The sequence below is a fragment of the Vicugna pacos genome, chromosome 10, assembly GCF_048564905.1.
Source record: "Vicugna pacos chromosome 10, VicPac4, whole genome shotgun sequence".
NCBI lineage: Eukaryota > Metazoa > Chordata > Mammalia > Artiodactyla > Camelidae > Vicugna > Vicugna pacos.
The window spans coordinates 65,714,910-65,728,275 of NC_132996.1; the positions used below are offsets into that span (position 1 = coordinate 65,714,910).

Consider the following 13,366-nt stretch of genomic DNA (forward strand, 5'->3'; position numbering starts at 1 on the left):
GCGCAGGGCATCACGGGACAGCCTCACCTGGCCTCTTGGAGGACTCAAGGAGCCGGAGGCGGCCAACCAAAAGAGGCCCCGCCCCCTTAAGGCTCCGCCCACCCCTATCGCGCCTGGAGTACCCGGATGAGGGCTCCCCGTTGCGGGGCCTTTGGGAGGCAGCGGCGGTTAGCGAGGTGGCTGATGCAGGCGTAACCGAGCAGTGGAGGTACACCGACACCCCCTCCTGCCTCGGAGCTGAGCCGCCGACCTCATCCCCAGTCCGCGCCCCTCGCCCTTCCCCAGACTGTCCACTCCCGGTTCCTTGCTCCAGGAGCCCACGGGGCTGTTCTCTTGGAACGGGAAGGTATTGCAGAGGCCTAGAGAGGGGAGGAAGACAACATCAATTTGTGCACCTCCCAGACTAGAACCAAGGTCCGTACCTCCCTCCGCCTAGCCCTCCCCGTACCTCTAACCCAGCCGGTACCCTGCCCTGACCCTAGAATGACCAATCACCCCGCCTCATCTGGCGGGTGGAGGGGGAGGGTGGAGGCACTTGGACGCCCACCTCGCGCCTTCGCGCTGTATTCAGTGGGCCCAGGAGGCCACTTGCCCAGCATTTTTAGTGCCCCCGTGGCTGTGTAAATTCTGACCTCAAGCAGAACACCAGAATTTTCCTAGTGAGAACCTTAGTGACCTGGGAAAGCAGTCACTGAGCCCTGCAACTTCCAAGCAGCTGACAGGCCCTGCAAGGAGTACTAAGAGAGCAGAGTGGCTTGGAGCACCCGTCCGCAAGACCACAGAGGAGGCAACCCATTTTACAGAGGAGAAAGCTGAGGCACAGGGGAATTCGTTTACCTAAGATCCCCCAGTAAGTCAGGGGTAGAGCTAGGTGCTGAGACAGGCATAGATTTTTCCCATGGCAGACACATGCTGTGAGCCCAAGACCCTGGATGACGGTGAGACACCTCTGAACCTGGCTGAACTGAAGGGGACTAAAATATCATTGTGGTTTACATGTGTGGTTTCCCAAACCAGGGACTTTCTGGTTTGACTTTGGAGGCTTTGAGTTATCAATAGAAAGAACACAGGCTTTGCAGAAAGACTGAATGTGAGTTTGAGTTCTGGTCCCTACCAATTGGCCTTGGACACATCACTAGGATTCTCTGGGTCAGTTTCCCAGAAACAAAATGGAGTCACAGACTCTGCTGCCTCCTTCCTGGTGTGGTGCCAGCAGCAACACGAGCAAATGTGTGAAGATCTTTATGAACACATTTGCTGCATGTGATGCCCGTGTAATAGATGAAGTTACTCTGTAGGTAGTTTTGCACCTTGGTGATAAGGTGGGCACTACTGAGTGTAAGGCAGCCCTGTGCCCAACACAAATTGATCAGTGTTCTGGCTGCCAGGTGTAGGCCTGAAACTTGGTCAGCCCCATGCTCTTCTCCATCCCCAGCCCACGTTCTAGAGTTTGGACTTGGATCAAAGTCTGGAGCAGCTCCCTAATTACTAGGGCCCTGGAAGCATGATTGTGCCTTGGCTTGAGTGCTTCAGCAGCTCATGCTGTTACCTCCTTCTGCAGGTACTGCTTGCCACGTTCATTGTGCTCAGGCCCAGTAGCATCCACAGGATCGCCTATCCTCCGGCAGCTCAGTGGGAAAGTGTGAGCTCAGCTTCCTGCAGAGCCTCCCCACCATGGTGAGTCCCATGGGAGCCAGGGCAGAGAAAGGGCACCATGGTCTTAAGGCAGTAGGAGTGCTAGCCCTGGACATGCTGGAGTTCCTTGCTCCCTGACCAAGAGATGCTGCTGCCTCCTGAGGTTAAGAGAGGGTCATCCTGCCTCTCAAGGCCTGACTTCCCTTCATTTCTCAGCTGGGCCAAGCCAGGCCTGGCTGCAGCCTCTGAGTCCCTCCAGGGCCCATCTGTCCCTGCTCTGGGTCATGCATTTTGATTCAGACATTAACAGCTACCTATTCTGTAACAGATAGTACCAGTCACAGGAGTTATAAGGAAGAACCTGGTGCCTCTTCCTGAGCCTTGGGCATGTGTGGGCTAGTGGGATTTATACTGTGGGAGGCTCAGCATGTGCCCAGGCAGACCTGGGTTCAAATTTCAGCCTATCACCAACCAGCTGTGTGACATTTTACCAAAGACTTGACCTCTCTGAGCCTCTGTCCTCATGTGCAATATAACGCAGATTAAGCAGTGAGGTGCTGATCAGATCAAAGTCCTAGGGGCCTCACATAGTTACCTAGTCAACTTTACTTTCTTTTTCCATCCCCTCAGGCCACAAGGAAACAGAGGTGGCCCTGGTCCCCAAGCCCTCCTCTGGCTCTAGTTTGGGAATGGTTGCAAATCCCAAACAGGACAGACTGTCAAGGGTGGCAAGGGGGCACATTCTTGAAGGGTGGTGACACTGGAGACTGCTTGGAATTGAGACCAGTTCACAAATTCATTGCATATTACAGTCCCTGGCAGTTTCTGAGAGCCACAATCCCGTGCCTTTCCTGGGGCAAGACCTCAGTCTCCCTTCAGCCCCTAGGGAAAGCAGCATGATGAGGCCAAAATGGAACCAGCTTTGGAGCTAGCTAGACCTGGACACATGCTGACTGTGTGACCTTGGGCAAAGTCATTTAACTGTGACTTGGTTTCCTTCCGTAGGGTTGTTGGAAGATTGAATGAGATGTGCTTAAAAGCAGTGAGAATGAGACCTGGCTCTCAGTCACTGTTCTGGCCCCTGCCAGACCCAGAAAAGGCCAAAGTTTGCAGGAAGGAACCGGGTGCTGGCAGGCTTCAGAGAGGAGCCTTGGGGAAGTCTCAGCTGCAGGCGGCCTTTGGCCACCAGGCGGCACTGGGAGCCCAGCCCTCGCGGACCTTATTGGGCACCAGTTTCACTCTCTTTGGGTAAAGGCAGGAGCTGCACACTGCCTGCAAACCTTGTTCAGCTAGTCTCGGCTTTTCAGAGCTTGCTTGAAGTAGGGAGTAGCTCCCTTTGATTCAATTTTTAGTATATAACAGGCATATACTCTAATTTATTAAATCCGCATTTGGCAGAGGAATACTTAAAGCTCAGAACAGTGAGGTATCCTCACTGAGTTCTCACAGCCAATGAGAGGTGGATGTGGAATTTGAGCCTAAGTGCCCATGACTGCAGAACCCAAGCTAGCCTCCCACCCCCAACCCTTGCGCTGCTTCCCTCTGCTGCCCCCCACCCCCAGCTTTGTCAGCTAGCTGTAACTCTCAGGCCAGCCTGCCCACAGCTCTCCCACCTGAGGCTCCCCATGGCCAAGTTCCTCCTTTGGTTTGAGGCCCTGCCCATTGCTCCCTGGTGATCATGTGACTGATTGCTCCAGTCTTTCTAACTCACTTCCCGGCCTGGCCACCATACTGTTTCACACCTCCAGACCTCAGCGTTTACTCTCGTTCTGCCTGGAAATCTCTCCCTTTCCCTCTCCCCATGCCTCTCACTCCCTTTTACCTACCCAGCTCCTACTTACCCTTCACGGACCCTTCCAGGATCCATTAAGGAAGCTGGGGTCCCCCCTCCCTGTGCCCCCTGGCACTCGCGCATTCCTCTTGGGTAGCACTTCCCACAGCATTTGGAAGTCTTTGTGTTTCCATGGAGGCAGGACCAGTGTTCTGTTCTCTCTTTACACGAAGTGTCTAGCACTGGGCCTGGCACATCATGAGGCTCAGGAAGTGTTTGCCCTGCATCATAGCCCAGTCGGAACAGCAGATGGGTGTGAGGCCTGTCTGGCCCCCTCCCCTAGCAGAAGAGCCTCAGCCTGGGGTTTCTCCTTTGACAGAAAGCTCTTGGGCCCCAATTTTATTATTTTTTAAATTATATTCAGGACTCCAGTTCCCCCATTTTCTTTGTATTGAAGCCATTTTTCAGGAAAAATATAAGCTATAGTCCAAAACACTTCATGAACTAGTCATTGAATAAGTCACAAATTAGAAGTCACAGAAATATCCACCTAATATAATGATCCCTAACTCAAGGAACCACTGTGTCCCTGGAGCTCCCAGGTGGGCGTAGGATAGGGTTCTTAGCCGTAGCAATGCGACTGGGCGGGATGGGGGTGTCCCTACCACATGTGGAACCACCTCCCACTCCTCTTCCACAGACTTCCAAGAAGCTGGTGAACTCGGTGGCAGGCTGTGCCGATGACGCCCTTGCTGGCCTGGTGGCCTGCAACCCCAACTTGCAGCTCCTGCAGGGCCACCGTGTGGCCCTCCGCTCTGACCTGGACAGTCTCAAGGGCCAGGTGGCACTTCTGTCGGGCGGGGGCTCTGGCCATGAGCCTGCCCATGCCGGTGAGTACCGTGGGCCAGAAGTGACAGTGGGCACCAGGCAGAATGGACAGGGTGTCCTGACAGATCTTCAGTGCTATTAAGAGGTTCAGGACAGAGCCCAGCCCACAGTCAGGAGCCCGGTTCAAGCTCTAGCTCTCCCACTCACTTGGGCTATGATCTAGGGCCAGTCACAGCCTCTCTCTGTGCCTCTGCGTCTACACCTATAAAAGCACAATTTTGGACAAAATGATCTCTCAGGTCCTTCCAACTCTGAGAGTCAGTGATTCCATCAATCCTTCTGGCCTTCCAGGCCCAGCTTGCCTGTCGTGCCCTTCTCCGTGAAGCCTTCCTGACTTTTCCAGCCTAGAGCAGTATCCCTCTTCTGAATTCCCACTCTGCATTCTCACATCCAACATGGACAGTCCTGGATTGTTTTCTGGATTGTTCAGTGCCAGGCATGTGAGCTCTCCCTGAGCACTCCTAAGGGACAGAGACCAGGCTTTGTATCCTCTGTATCTTTCCTGACTCCCATTAGCAAATCCATCTATCCATTCAGCAAATATCAGTAAGCACCTCTTGTGTGCCTGGCACTATTCTGGCCACTAGAGGCGCAACAGTGAACCAGACAGACAAGGTACCTGCCCTCATGGAGCTTCTATTCTTCTCCAGGGAGAAGACAGTAACCAGGTAAACACGTAAGTGAAAGAGATCATTCCAGAGCATGTAAGTGAGGTAGTGAGGACAGGAGAGCAGGGTAAAGGAGCAGCAAGTCACTGCAGGTGGGGTGAGTGACTGCTTTGTTTGGGAGGCCAGGGAATGGCTCTCCGAGGACATGAAAGCTCTGCGGAGAGTGACCCGGGTGCTCTTGTAGCACCAGGCACACAGTAGGGCTCACCGAACCACAAAGCCCAGCAGTGTGGGAAGCCCCGGGGACTGCAGGCACAGCTCCCCACCCGGCCTCCTCTGCCCACCTCTCTCCATCTCTCAGGCTTCATAGGGAAGGGGATGCTGACGGGGGTCATTGCGGGAGCCGTGTTCACCTCCCCGGCAGTGGGCAGCATCCTGGCGGCCATCAGGGCAGTGACCCAGGTGGGCACAGGTAAGCCTGGCGTGCAGGTGGGGCTGTGGTGGGGACGGCAGGCACTGATGGGGCCCCGCCGGCTGCTCCTGCAGTGGGGACCCTCCTCATCGTGAAGAACTACACTGGGGATCGGCTCAACTTCGGCCTGGCCAGGGAGCAGGCCCGGGCGGAGGGCATCCCTGTGGAGATGGTGGTCGTTGGGGATGACAGCGCCTTCACCGTTCTGAAGAAGGCAGGCAGGCGGGGGCTCTGTGGCACCGTGCTCATACACAAGGTGAGAGTCCCCTACCAGGACACACTGGCCAACCCGTCCCAGCCCTCTCTCTCCAGGCAGCACTTGGTGCCTAGAGCTTTCCAGCCAGCCCATGCCCCAAGGAGGCACTCCCTCCCCAGTGCTCCCTGATCCAGGAAGGCCCACCATCCCCATGGCTACCTAAGCCAGGATACAGACATTCATTCTCCCAGACCCTTCCCTTCCCTCCCAACTCTTGACCGTTGCCCCTTTTAAACACACATCTTCCTCCAAGCCCTGCCCTTCCTGTCTGTCTCGCTTCAGTGCTGTCTGCTGGTGCCCATGTGGCTGCCTCCTCAGCGGCCTCCCCTGCCTGCTTCCTGTACCCACCCCCACCCCAGTCTCTTCGCTACGCTACCCCAGAGATGTCTTTAAAAAATGTGTATCTGACCAGGTGGGTCGCCTGCTGAAAGCCCTCCAGGGTTCCTGGAGTCAGCCCAGGCTCCTGGGTCAGGCACCCACCACTCACTTGCCCCTCCTCCCTGACTTCCCATGTTCTTCTCCCATCATCCCTGCGAACCCCTCACGGTCCATTGACACCAGTTCTCTGTACCACTGGGCTGTGGGTCACCTTTGGGGCTTTGGTGCTACTGAATCAATGGCCTTGAAAATTCTCTCCCTGTCCAACCCCTCTTTGGCCTGGATAACTCCTACTGTTCTGTGGAGGCCCACCTCTGATGTCTCTCCTTCTGGGAGGTTTTTCCCTCCCACCACGCCGAGCTGGCTAGGAGCCCCTCCGTAGTCCTCCCACAATACCCTCTCATGAACTCCCTCATCGGATGTGCCATCTCACGTGAAATGTTCAGTTTGTCCATACAAACTTCTGCTTCCCCAGTCCCTCCCCAGACTGAGTTCCTCCATGACTTCGTCACCATTTTTTTCCCTTTTTAGCAAGTACTAGATACTTGGCCAAAAGTGGGTGGGTGGTGGGTGAGCCACAGTGTATATACCATGGAGAAAGAACTCTAGGAACTGGGAAACTAGCCACCAACTGGACAAGTCACCTCCCCTCTCAGGGCCCGGTTCTCCATTTGTAAAGTTCCTCTGGCTCTGGGATTCCTTAAGATCCCTGGCAGGTGCCCTAAATCTGGCAGGCTAGGTTGATGTGGCGGTACTAAGAGATTCTCTGTTCACAACTAGAAACTCAGCCCCAGCCTGCCTTCTACCCACTCGTGGTACAGTGACTCCTTCCCTCTGGGGGCCTATCTCTGTGTGGGCACAGGTGGCAGGTGCCCTGGCTGAGGCAGGTGTGGGGCTGGAGGAGATCACAAATCGGGTGAGCGTGGTCGCCAAGGCCATGGGTGAGTGCTGGCCCGGGGATCGGGAAGAGGGTGGGGAGGTTGTGGCCAACCTTGGACTAGGAGCAGGCTCTCCGTAACAGCACAGGAGGCCTTCCAGGTCACTGCCCTGCAGCTGTGGGAGGGTCTCCCTGAGGGAGCTCCTGAGGCCTGGTGACCTCAGGTCCCAGAACCGGGTTCTCTTGCATCCCTGAGATGAAGAGATGGCAGCCAGTCTTAGTGAAGAGGCTTCCGAGGCATTGCTGCCACCCGGCCTGACGCCAAGAGCAGAGTGGTCACCCGTCATACCTCATTTCTCTCAGGAACCCTGGGAGTGAGCTTGGCCTCCTGCAGCGTCCCTGGTTCCAAACCGACCTTTGAGCTCTCAGCTGATGAGGTGGAGCTGGGTCTGGGTAAGCTCGTGGCCTCCCATCCCGCCATGCCTGCCTCCTGGGTTTTGCCCACATCTTCTGCCCTGGATCCACTACCTGGTCCTCTCTGCTCACGTGGAGCCGTTGCCTGGGGGGCTCTTATTATTTTTAAGTGAGCACGTGAGGCCCTTCTGGCCCAACCTGCCTGATTTCTGCCAGCTTTGCCCTCCACACCCAGGGCTCTGGCCACACAAGGCCCTGCCCTCCTCCTTGGTTTTGCTTGCACCATTCCTGGGTCTCCTGCCCCTGCCAAGATGCAGCCCTTCTTTCAAAAGCCATTCAGAGGCCAGCCCAGCTGCAAAGCTTTCTCTCTTTCTCCCCCATGCTTCCAAAGTGATGGGCAGAAGCGTCACGTGGCCTGGCTGTGACTGCCTCTAGTTAAAGCTACTTGACTAGTTAAATGTTAAGTCCCAGCTGTCTCCACCAGCAAGCCATAGCTCCCAGGGAGCGGAGACCGTGTTTCTTTCATTATTTTGTCCGTTCGCCCTGACTCCCCACGTACACAGTGCCTGGTCTAGTGCCAAGCACTTAGTAAATCCTTGACCAGGACACGCTGAGTGAGTCCCCAGGCCGTGAGCAGGTCAGTAATGACAGTGTCTACCTACAGGGATCCACGGGGAGGCTGGCGTGCGCCGGATAAAGGTAGGTGGACTCCCTGGCCCAGGCTGGCCAAAGACCTAGGCCTCCGACGCACTTACTTCCACTCCGTCTGACAGATGGCGACGGCCGACAAGATCGTGGCGATCATGCTCGACCACATGACGAACTCCTCCAACGTGTCCCACGTACCTGTGCAGTCCGGTGAGGAGCTGTCACTGTCTGTCTCCCAGCCTTTCCCCTACTCTGGGAAGGGGGCCCAGAGAGCCTCACCTGTTGCCGTGTCTGTCCACAGGCTCCTCCGTGGTGCTGATGGTCAACAACCTGGGTGGCCTGTCATTCCTGGAACTGGGCATCATAGCCGATGCTGCTGTCCACTCTCTGGGTGAGCCCCACTCTGGAAGGGGACCTCCTGACCCCCAGAGCTTATTCCTACCTGCCCTTTGAAGCTGGACATGAGAAAAGCAGCTGAGATAAGGTCTTGTGATGGTCCAGGGCATGGGCTGTGCAGTCAGTCAAGCCCGAGTTAGATGGTCACTCTGCTACCTACTTGCAGGGTGCCTTAAGCCTGTTTCCATGTCTATAAAGGAGGGAGGGGGATAAAAACAGTACCTGCCTTATGGGCTTGTTGTGAGGATTAAATGAGATTAAACATATATAAAACACCGTGGTACCTGGGACCTAGTAAGAACCCAGTCAAGTGAGACTTGTAATTACTCATCTGCCCCAATAGATGGGACACCTCCAGGGAATGTGGTCATTCAGGGCATCATTGAGGGATGTCCTGAGGAAATCTGACCATCTCCCTACTGAATCTCAGGGCCTCAGCTCCCAAAGTCTTTATTTTTCTCTTATTCTGTTTCTTTCTCTGATGCTCTGGGGGAAGGTACCCGTCCGTCCCTCCTTTCCTCACACACTTCCGTGCTGTGGTGTTGCAGAGGGCCGTGGGGTGAAGATTGCTCGTGCCCTGGTGGGCACCTTCATGTCAGCCCTGGAGATGCCTGGCATTTCTCTCACCCTTCTGCTGGTGGATGAGCCCCTCCTGAAACTGATAGGTGAGACCCAGAAGCTGGGGTCAGCCAAGCTAGGGTTCCCTGGAGCTGGAAGGAGCCAAAAGGAACTTGGAGAGACCCCATCAGGACTGACTAGGACAATCAGGACCCTGTGGAGAGGCCCTTTCTGGTGTCCCCAACCATCTCCAGCTCTGACTTGATTCTGGAGGAGTTGGTACTAGGATCCCCTCAGGGACCCTCCCCCTTCCCTTGTACACGGTGGGCACTCAGTTCTTGCTTGTTGAGATGAGGAGAACTGGGCTACCAGGTTGGAGTCCAAGCCCCACCTGATCCCTGGCCAGCCAGCCTGTCTCTAAGAGAGTCACCCTGCTGTCCCTAGATGCTGACACCACTGCATCAGCCTGGCCTAACATGGCCAGGGTCTCCGTGACTGGGCGGACGCGGATCCGAGCCGCCCCCACCGAGCCCCTGGAGGCCCCTGACTCCACTGCTACAGGAGGTACCAAGCCGCGCTGTTGGGGAGGGTGGCCCAGGGCTTTGGCCTGAGGCCCAAAGGGTTCAGGGTGTGCAGAGGGGTGTGCAGGGGCCCTGGCACCCATGCCTCCCACACGGGTCAAGTTCGGTTATGAGAAGGGCCAGGCAGGCCTCTTCCCCACTGTCCTCGTTCTCCAGGCACAGACTCAAAGCAGATGGTGCTTGTGCTCGAGCGGGTGTGCACCACCCTCCTGGGCCTGGAGGAGCATCTGAACGCCCTGGACCGAGCTGCTGGCGATGGGGACTGTGGCACCACCCACAGCCGCGCTGCCAGAGGTTAGTGCCAGGGCCTGCCTGGGGCGGGAGAGGGTATGGTATGGCTTGTTGATCCCGAGATTTTTTTATGAACCAAAGCAATTGCAAAAACATCTAGGGTGCTTACATGGGGTTGGCAACTTTTATTTTGCCAAGAGAGTTTGTTCTCAAAACCTAGCACTTCTTCACCTATTTTCATAAAAAAAAAGATCGTCCTAACACTACAAATGTAGGAAGGTTGTTATCGCAGAGTAAAATGTAATCTTTTACAGTGAATAATAACGTAGATTCAAGGGAAGCTCATTCTGTTGTTCTTGTTTTTCTCAGCTTACCCAGACTAGGGAAAAGCTCTTAATTATCCAGCATCATTCAGTCAAGAAAAATTTATTGAGTACTGACCACGGGTCAAGTGCTGCCTTGACTCCATGGATACAATAGTGAGCAGAGCAGATTAAAATCACTGCCCTCATGGCTTATGTTCCTGTAGGAGAGACAAACCATCAAGGTAAATCAGTAAAAGATGAAAAAATGAAGCAGAGAAACAAGGAGGCTTCACCTGGTGGTGACCACCAAGGTCCCAGTCAGTGACCGTTTCCCACCCCTCTCCAGACTGGACGCAGGACATAGAAAGGGAGCCATGGGAATGTCTTCATGCTGGTTCCCTCAGCCTCTCCCAGTGCCCATTCCTTCTGCCTGGCAGGGAGGCCTGGGTTCTTGGTTGGGGTGCAGGCAGATGGGAGGGAGGGTCTCTGAATACCTCGCCATCTCTGCCTGCAGCAATTCAGGGCTGGCTGAAGGAGGGCCCACCCCCTGCCAGTCCCACCCAGCTACTCTCCAAATTGTCCCTCCTGCTACTAGAGAAGATGGGAGGTTCCTCTGGGGCAGTGAGTGCTGGCAGACCCCTGGGGGTGGATGGCTGACACGGAGGGGCCCCGGGTTGGTGGAGGCCCAGGCCAACCCCATGTGCTCAACACTCTGGTCCTCCTCAGCTCTATGGCCTGTTCCTGACTGCGGCAGCTCAGCCACTCAAGGCCAAGACTGATCTCCCAGCCTGGTCTGCAGCCATGGACGCTGGCCTGGAGGCCATGCAGAAGTGAGCCAGAGCCCTGTGCCTTAGACCAGGGGTGGGCTTGGGGAGGGGGTTGAGGTCCCCTGCTCCCAGCCAGGCCCTCCCCCGACCCCCCAAGTGATTCCCTGCAGTGAGCCTTGTCTGTTCTCTTCCCTGCCAGGTATGGAAAGGCTGCCCCTGGGGACAGGACTATGGTGTGTATTTGGCCCAGCCCTTCCCCCTTTTGAGCATAGAAGCCCTGAAGGCCACCCTCCGTGGCAGGGCCTGTTATCAGCCCCTATCTCCCTCACCTTGTCCAGCTGGATTCTCTGTGGGCAGCAGGACAGGAGCTTCAAGCCTGGAAGAGCCCAGGGGCTAATCTGTTCCAAATCCTGACCAAGGCAGTCAAGGTGAGTGAGGCTGGGCCCAGCCAGCCAGGGATACAGACCTGGAGCCACTAGGCTCCCATCTCCAAGTTAACATCCTTCCTGTACCGCAGGTTCCTCCTCTAAAGATGGAGGGCAGTACCTGTGTCTGAGGGCTGCTATGGGGCTGAGGAGACAGAGCCCCAGCACAGGGTCTGGGACACAGCAGGCCTTCAGTAAATGGTGGCCCCTTGCCCTGCTAGAAGTGGGCGGGAGGTGACCTCTTCCACCCTGGTGACAGTGCAGAGGGTCCTGGCAGAGTGGGACAGGAGGGTCTGGGGTCCATGGTGGGAAGGAAGCCTGGTACCCTCTTCTTTAACCTGCTCCCACACCCCACCCCTCAGAGTGCAGAAGCTGCAGCGGAAGCCACCAGGAACATGGAAGCTGGAGCTGGAAGAGCCAGCTACATCAGCTCCGCGCGGCTAGACCAGCCAGACCCCGGGGCGGTGGCAGCTGCTGCCATTCTTCGAGCTGTCCTGGAAGCCCTGCAGGGCCAGGGTGCATGAATGCCTCCCAGGGCCTCAGGGCCTCTCACTGCTGTGCTCAGCAACCACTGTCACTGATTTCTGGCTTCTTAGTCACCCTCCCCCACCTCTCGCCCTCAGGGCCTTCCCTCTGAAGCTTCCAGAATTACTCCATTGTAGAAACTGCAGGCCCAGAGTGGGTCGCTGCCCTCTCCCTCTTCAGGGAGGGTTAAGTCCTACTGTCACTCGGCTCTGTCCCCAGCCAACTCTGGGCTTCTGTGAGGAGGCTCTCCCCTCCCCTGGGTGGCAGCCCAGCCTAGAACTGTTAAGGACATCCACGCATACCAAGACTCCCTGTGAGAGGCCTTCTGCACCTGAACTCAGCCGGTGTGAAAAAGGAAGCTAATAAACCACACTGAAGCAGAAGAGCTGCTGCTGCCTCTGAGGGACCTTTAGCCAAGCGTGTGAACAAGTGGGTGCACTAATGCCCCAGGGACTAAGACCCGTGCCCCTGGCTGAAATGATCATCTCCCACCTCCCACCACCTGAAACCCAAAGGCAGGGTCTGTGCAGCTGGGCCGACTCCACTGGGATCCCCCTTCCTGTCCTTCCAATACACACCCCACACCTGATGGCGTGCTTTTCTCAGCACTAAACGGAACATACTGATTCTTTAGGAATCAAATGGGCAGGTGGGTCACCAGAAGGAAAAGAAATCAGCACATTCTAAGGCTCGGTGGTAGAACAGAAACTGCGCCCAGGCCAGCCCGGGCCTCTAGAGCAATCACCGATGGCCCCCGGGAGGCCGGGAGGGGCTGCTGAGTCTGCGGGGTACACGGTGGAGACGGCGCAGTGCACGCCTGGCCCAAACCTGGTGCTAGGGAGCAGTTAGAGGCACCAACATGGACTCACTTCAGACACAGCTGTGACTTTTAATCCTCTTTCTGCTTCAAACTAGCTACGAAAACTCAGGCTTATTATTTAGCCTTTTAGAATCTATAAATTCAGAATGGTGCCCATCTCATGTGGATGCAGAAAGGAGTCAAATGAACTGACAAAGTCCCCGGCACAGTCTAGGTGCTTCCTCACTGGGAGTTACTGTGATTGCTGGTGTCTGCGTCCAGCTCCTTCCAGGTCATCTGCTCCACCACCAGGTGGCGTCTACAGCAGGTCACATTGGGAAGGGGGCCATCACTTATTCTGCCCAAACTTGGCTGCAGGCTTCAACCCCTGGACTTCTCTTTCTCTGCCCGGGTCCTTGTCTGTCACCCACACCACGAGTCCCTAACCACAAGACATGGTTAGCCGTGTGCCCAGATGCACACAACCAGCAGCTAGGAAGGAAATGCTGACATCAGACACCTGGCCTGTGGATCCCAACTCTGCCACTTCCTGGTTGGGTGACCTTTGGCAAGTCACTAATCTTTTTGAGTTGTGTTCCAGATTATAAAATAGGAAACATTTCCTTCCCCATAAGATAACCAAGTGCTCAAGAGCCATTCACTGTTCAGGACACCCACACATACTAAGAGTCACATGCAATTCCAGGAAGACAACCCTATGGATTTTGGGGGCTTTCTGGTTTGCCCTTCCCAGGTCTAAGGGTCAGAACTATCCTGAGGCTTATGCAGGTTGCCCCAGAGTTCATTTAACCAGTGTCACTTCAGCAAAGAC

The 13,366-nt window shown here is 55.7% G+C and overlaps 1 protein-coding gene across 2 annotated transcripts; it reads left to right on the forward strand.

The window, feature by feature from the left end:
- The first annotated feature begins 78 nt into the window (after nucleotides 1-78).
- TKFC (triokinase and FMN cyclase) lies at nucleotides 79-12,118 on the forward strand. 2 transcript variants are annotated; one of them, XM_015248388.3, is made up of 18 exons: nucleotides 79-208; nucleotides 1,562-1,677; nucleotides 4,107-4,296; nucleotides 5,264-5,374; nucleotides 5,449-5,630; nucleotides 6,871-6,949; nucleotides 7,249-7,338; nucleotides 7,964-7,998; nucleotides 8,073-8,157; nucleotides 8,249-8,338; nucleotides 8,892-9,008; nucleotides 9,346-9,465; nucleotides 9,639-9,776; nucleotides 10,533-10,639; nucleotides 10,745-10,848; nucleotides 10,985-11,018; nucleotides 11,124-11,213; nucleotides 11,573-12,118. In XM_015248388.3, the coding sequence occupies exons 2-18, from the start codon at nucleotides 1,675-1,677 to the stop codon at nucleotides 11,732-11,734; spliced, it is 1,737 nt and encodes a 578-aa protein (XP_015103874.1). In that variant the 5' UTR covers nucleotides 79-208; nucleotides 1,562-1,674; the 3' UTR covers nucleotides 11,735-12,118. The 2 variants fall into 2 exon arrangements, with proteins under 2 accessions (XP_015103874.1, XP_006214946.1); XM_006214884.3 differs by having other exon boundaries at nucleotides 115-414.
- The last annotated feature ends 1,248 nt before the right edge of the window (nucleotides 12,119-13,366 follow it).

Coding starts and splice junctions, on each gene's coding strand:
- TKFC (XM_015248388.3), top strand. Junction 7,339..7,963: donor TGAGGTGGAGCTGGGTCTGG/GTAAGCTCGTGG, acceptor GTCTACCTACAG/GGATCCACGGGGAGGCTGGC. Junction 9,777..10,532: donor CCACAGCCGCGCTGCCAGAG/GTTAGTGCCAGG, acceptor CTCTGCCTGCAG/CAATTCAGGGCTGGCTGAAG.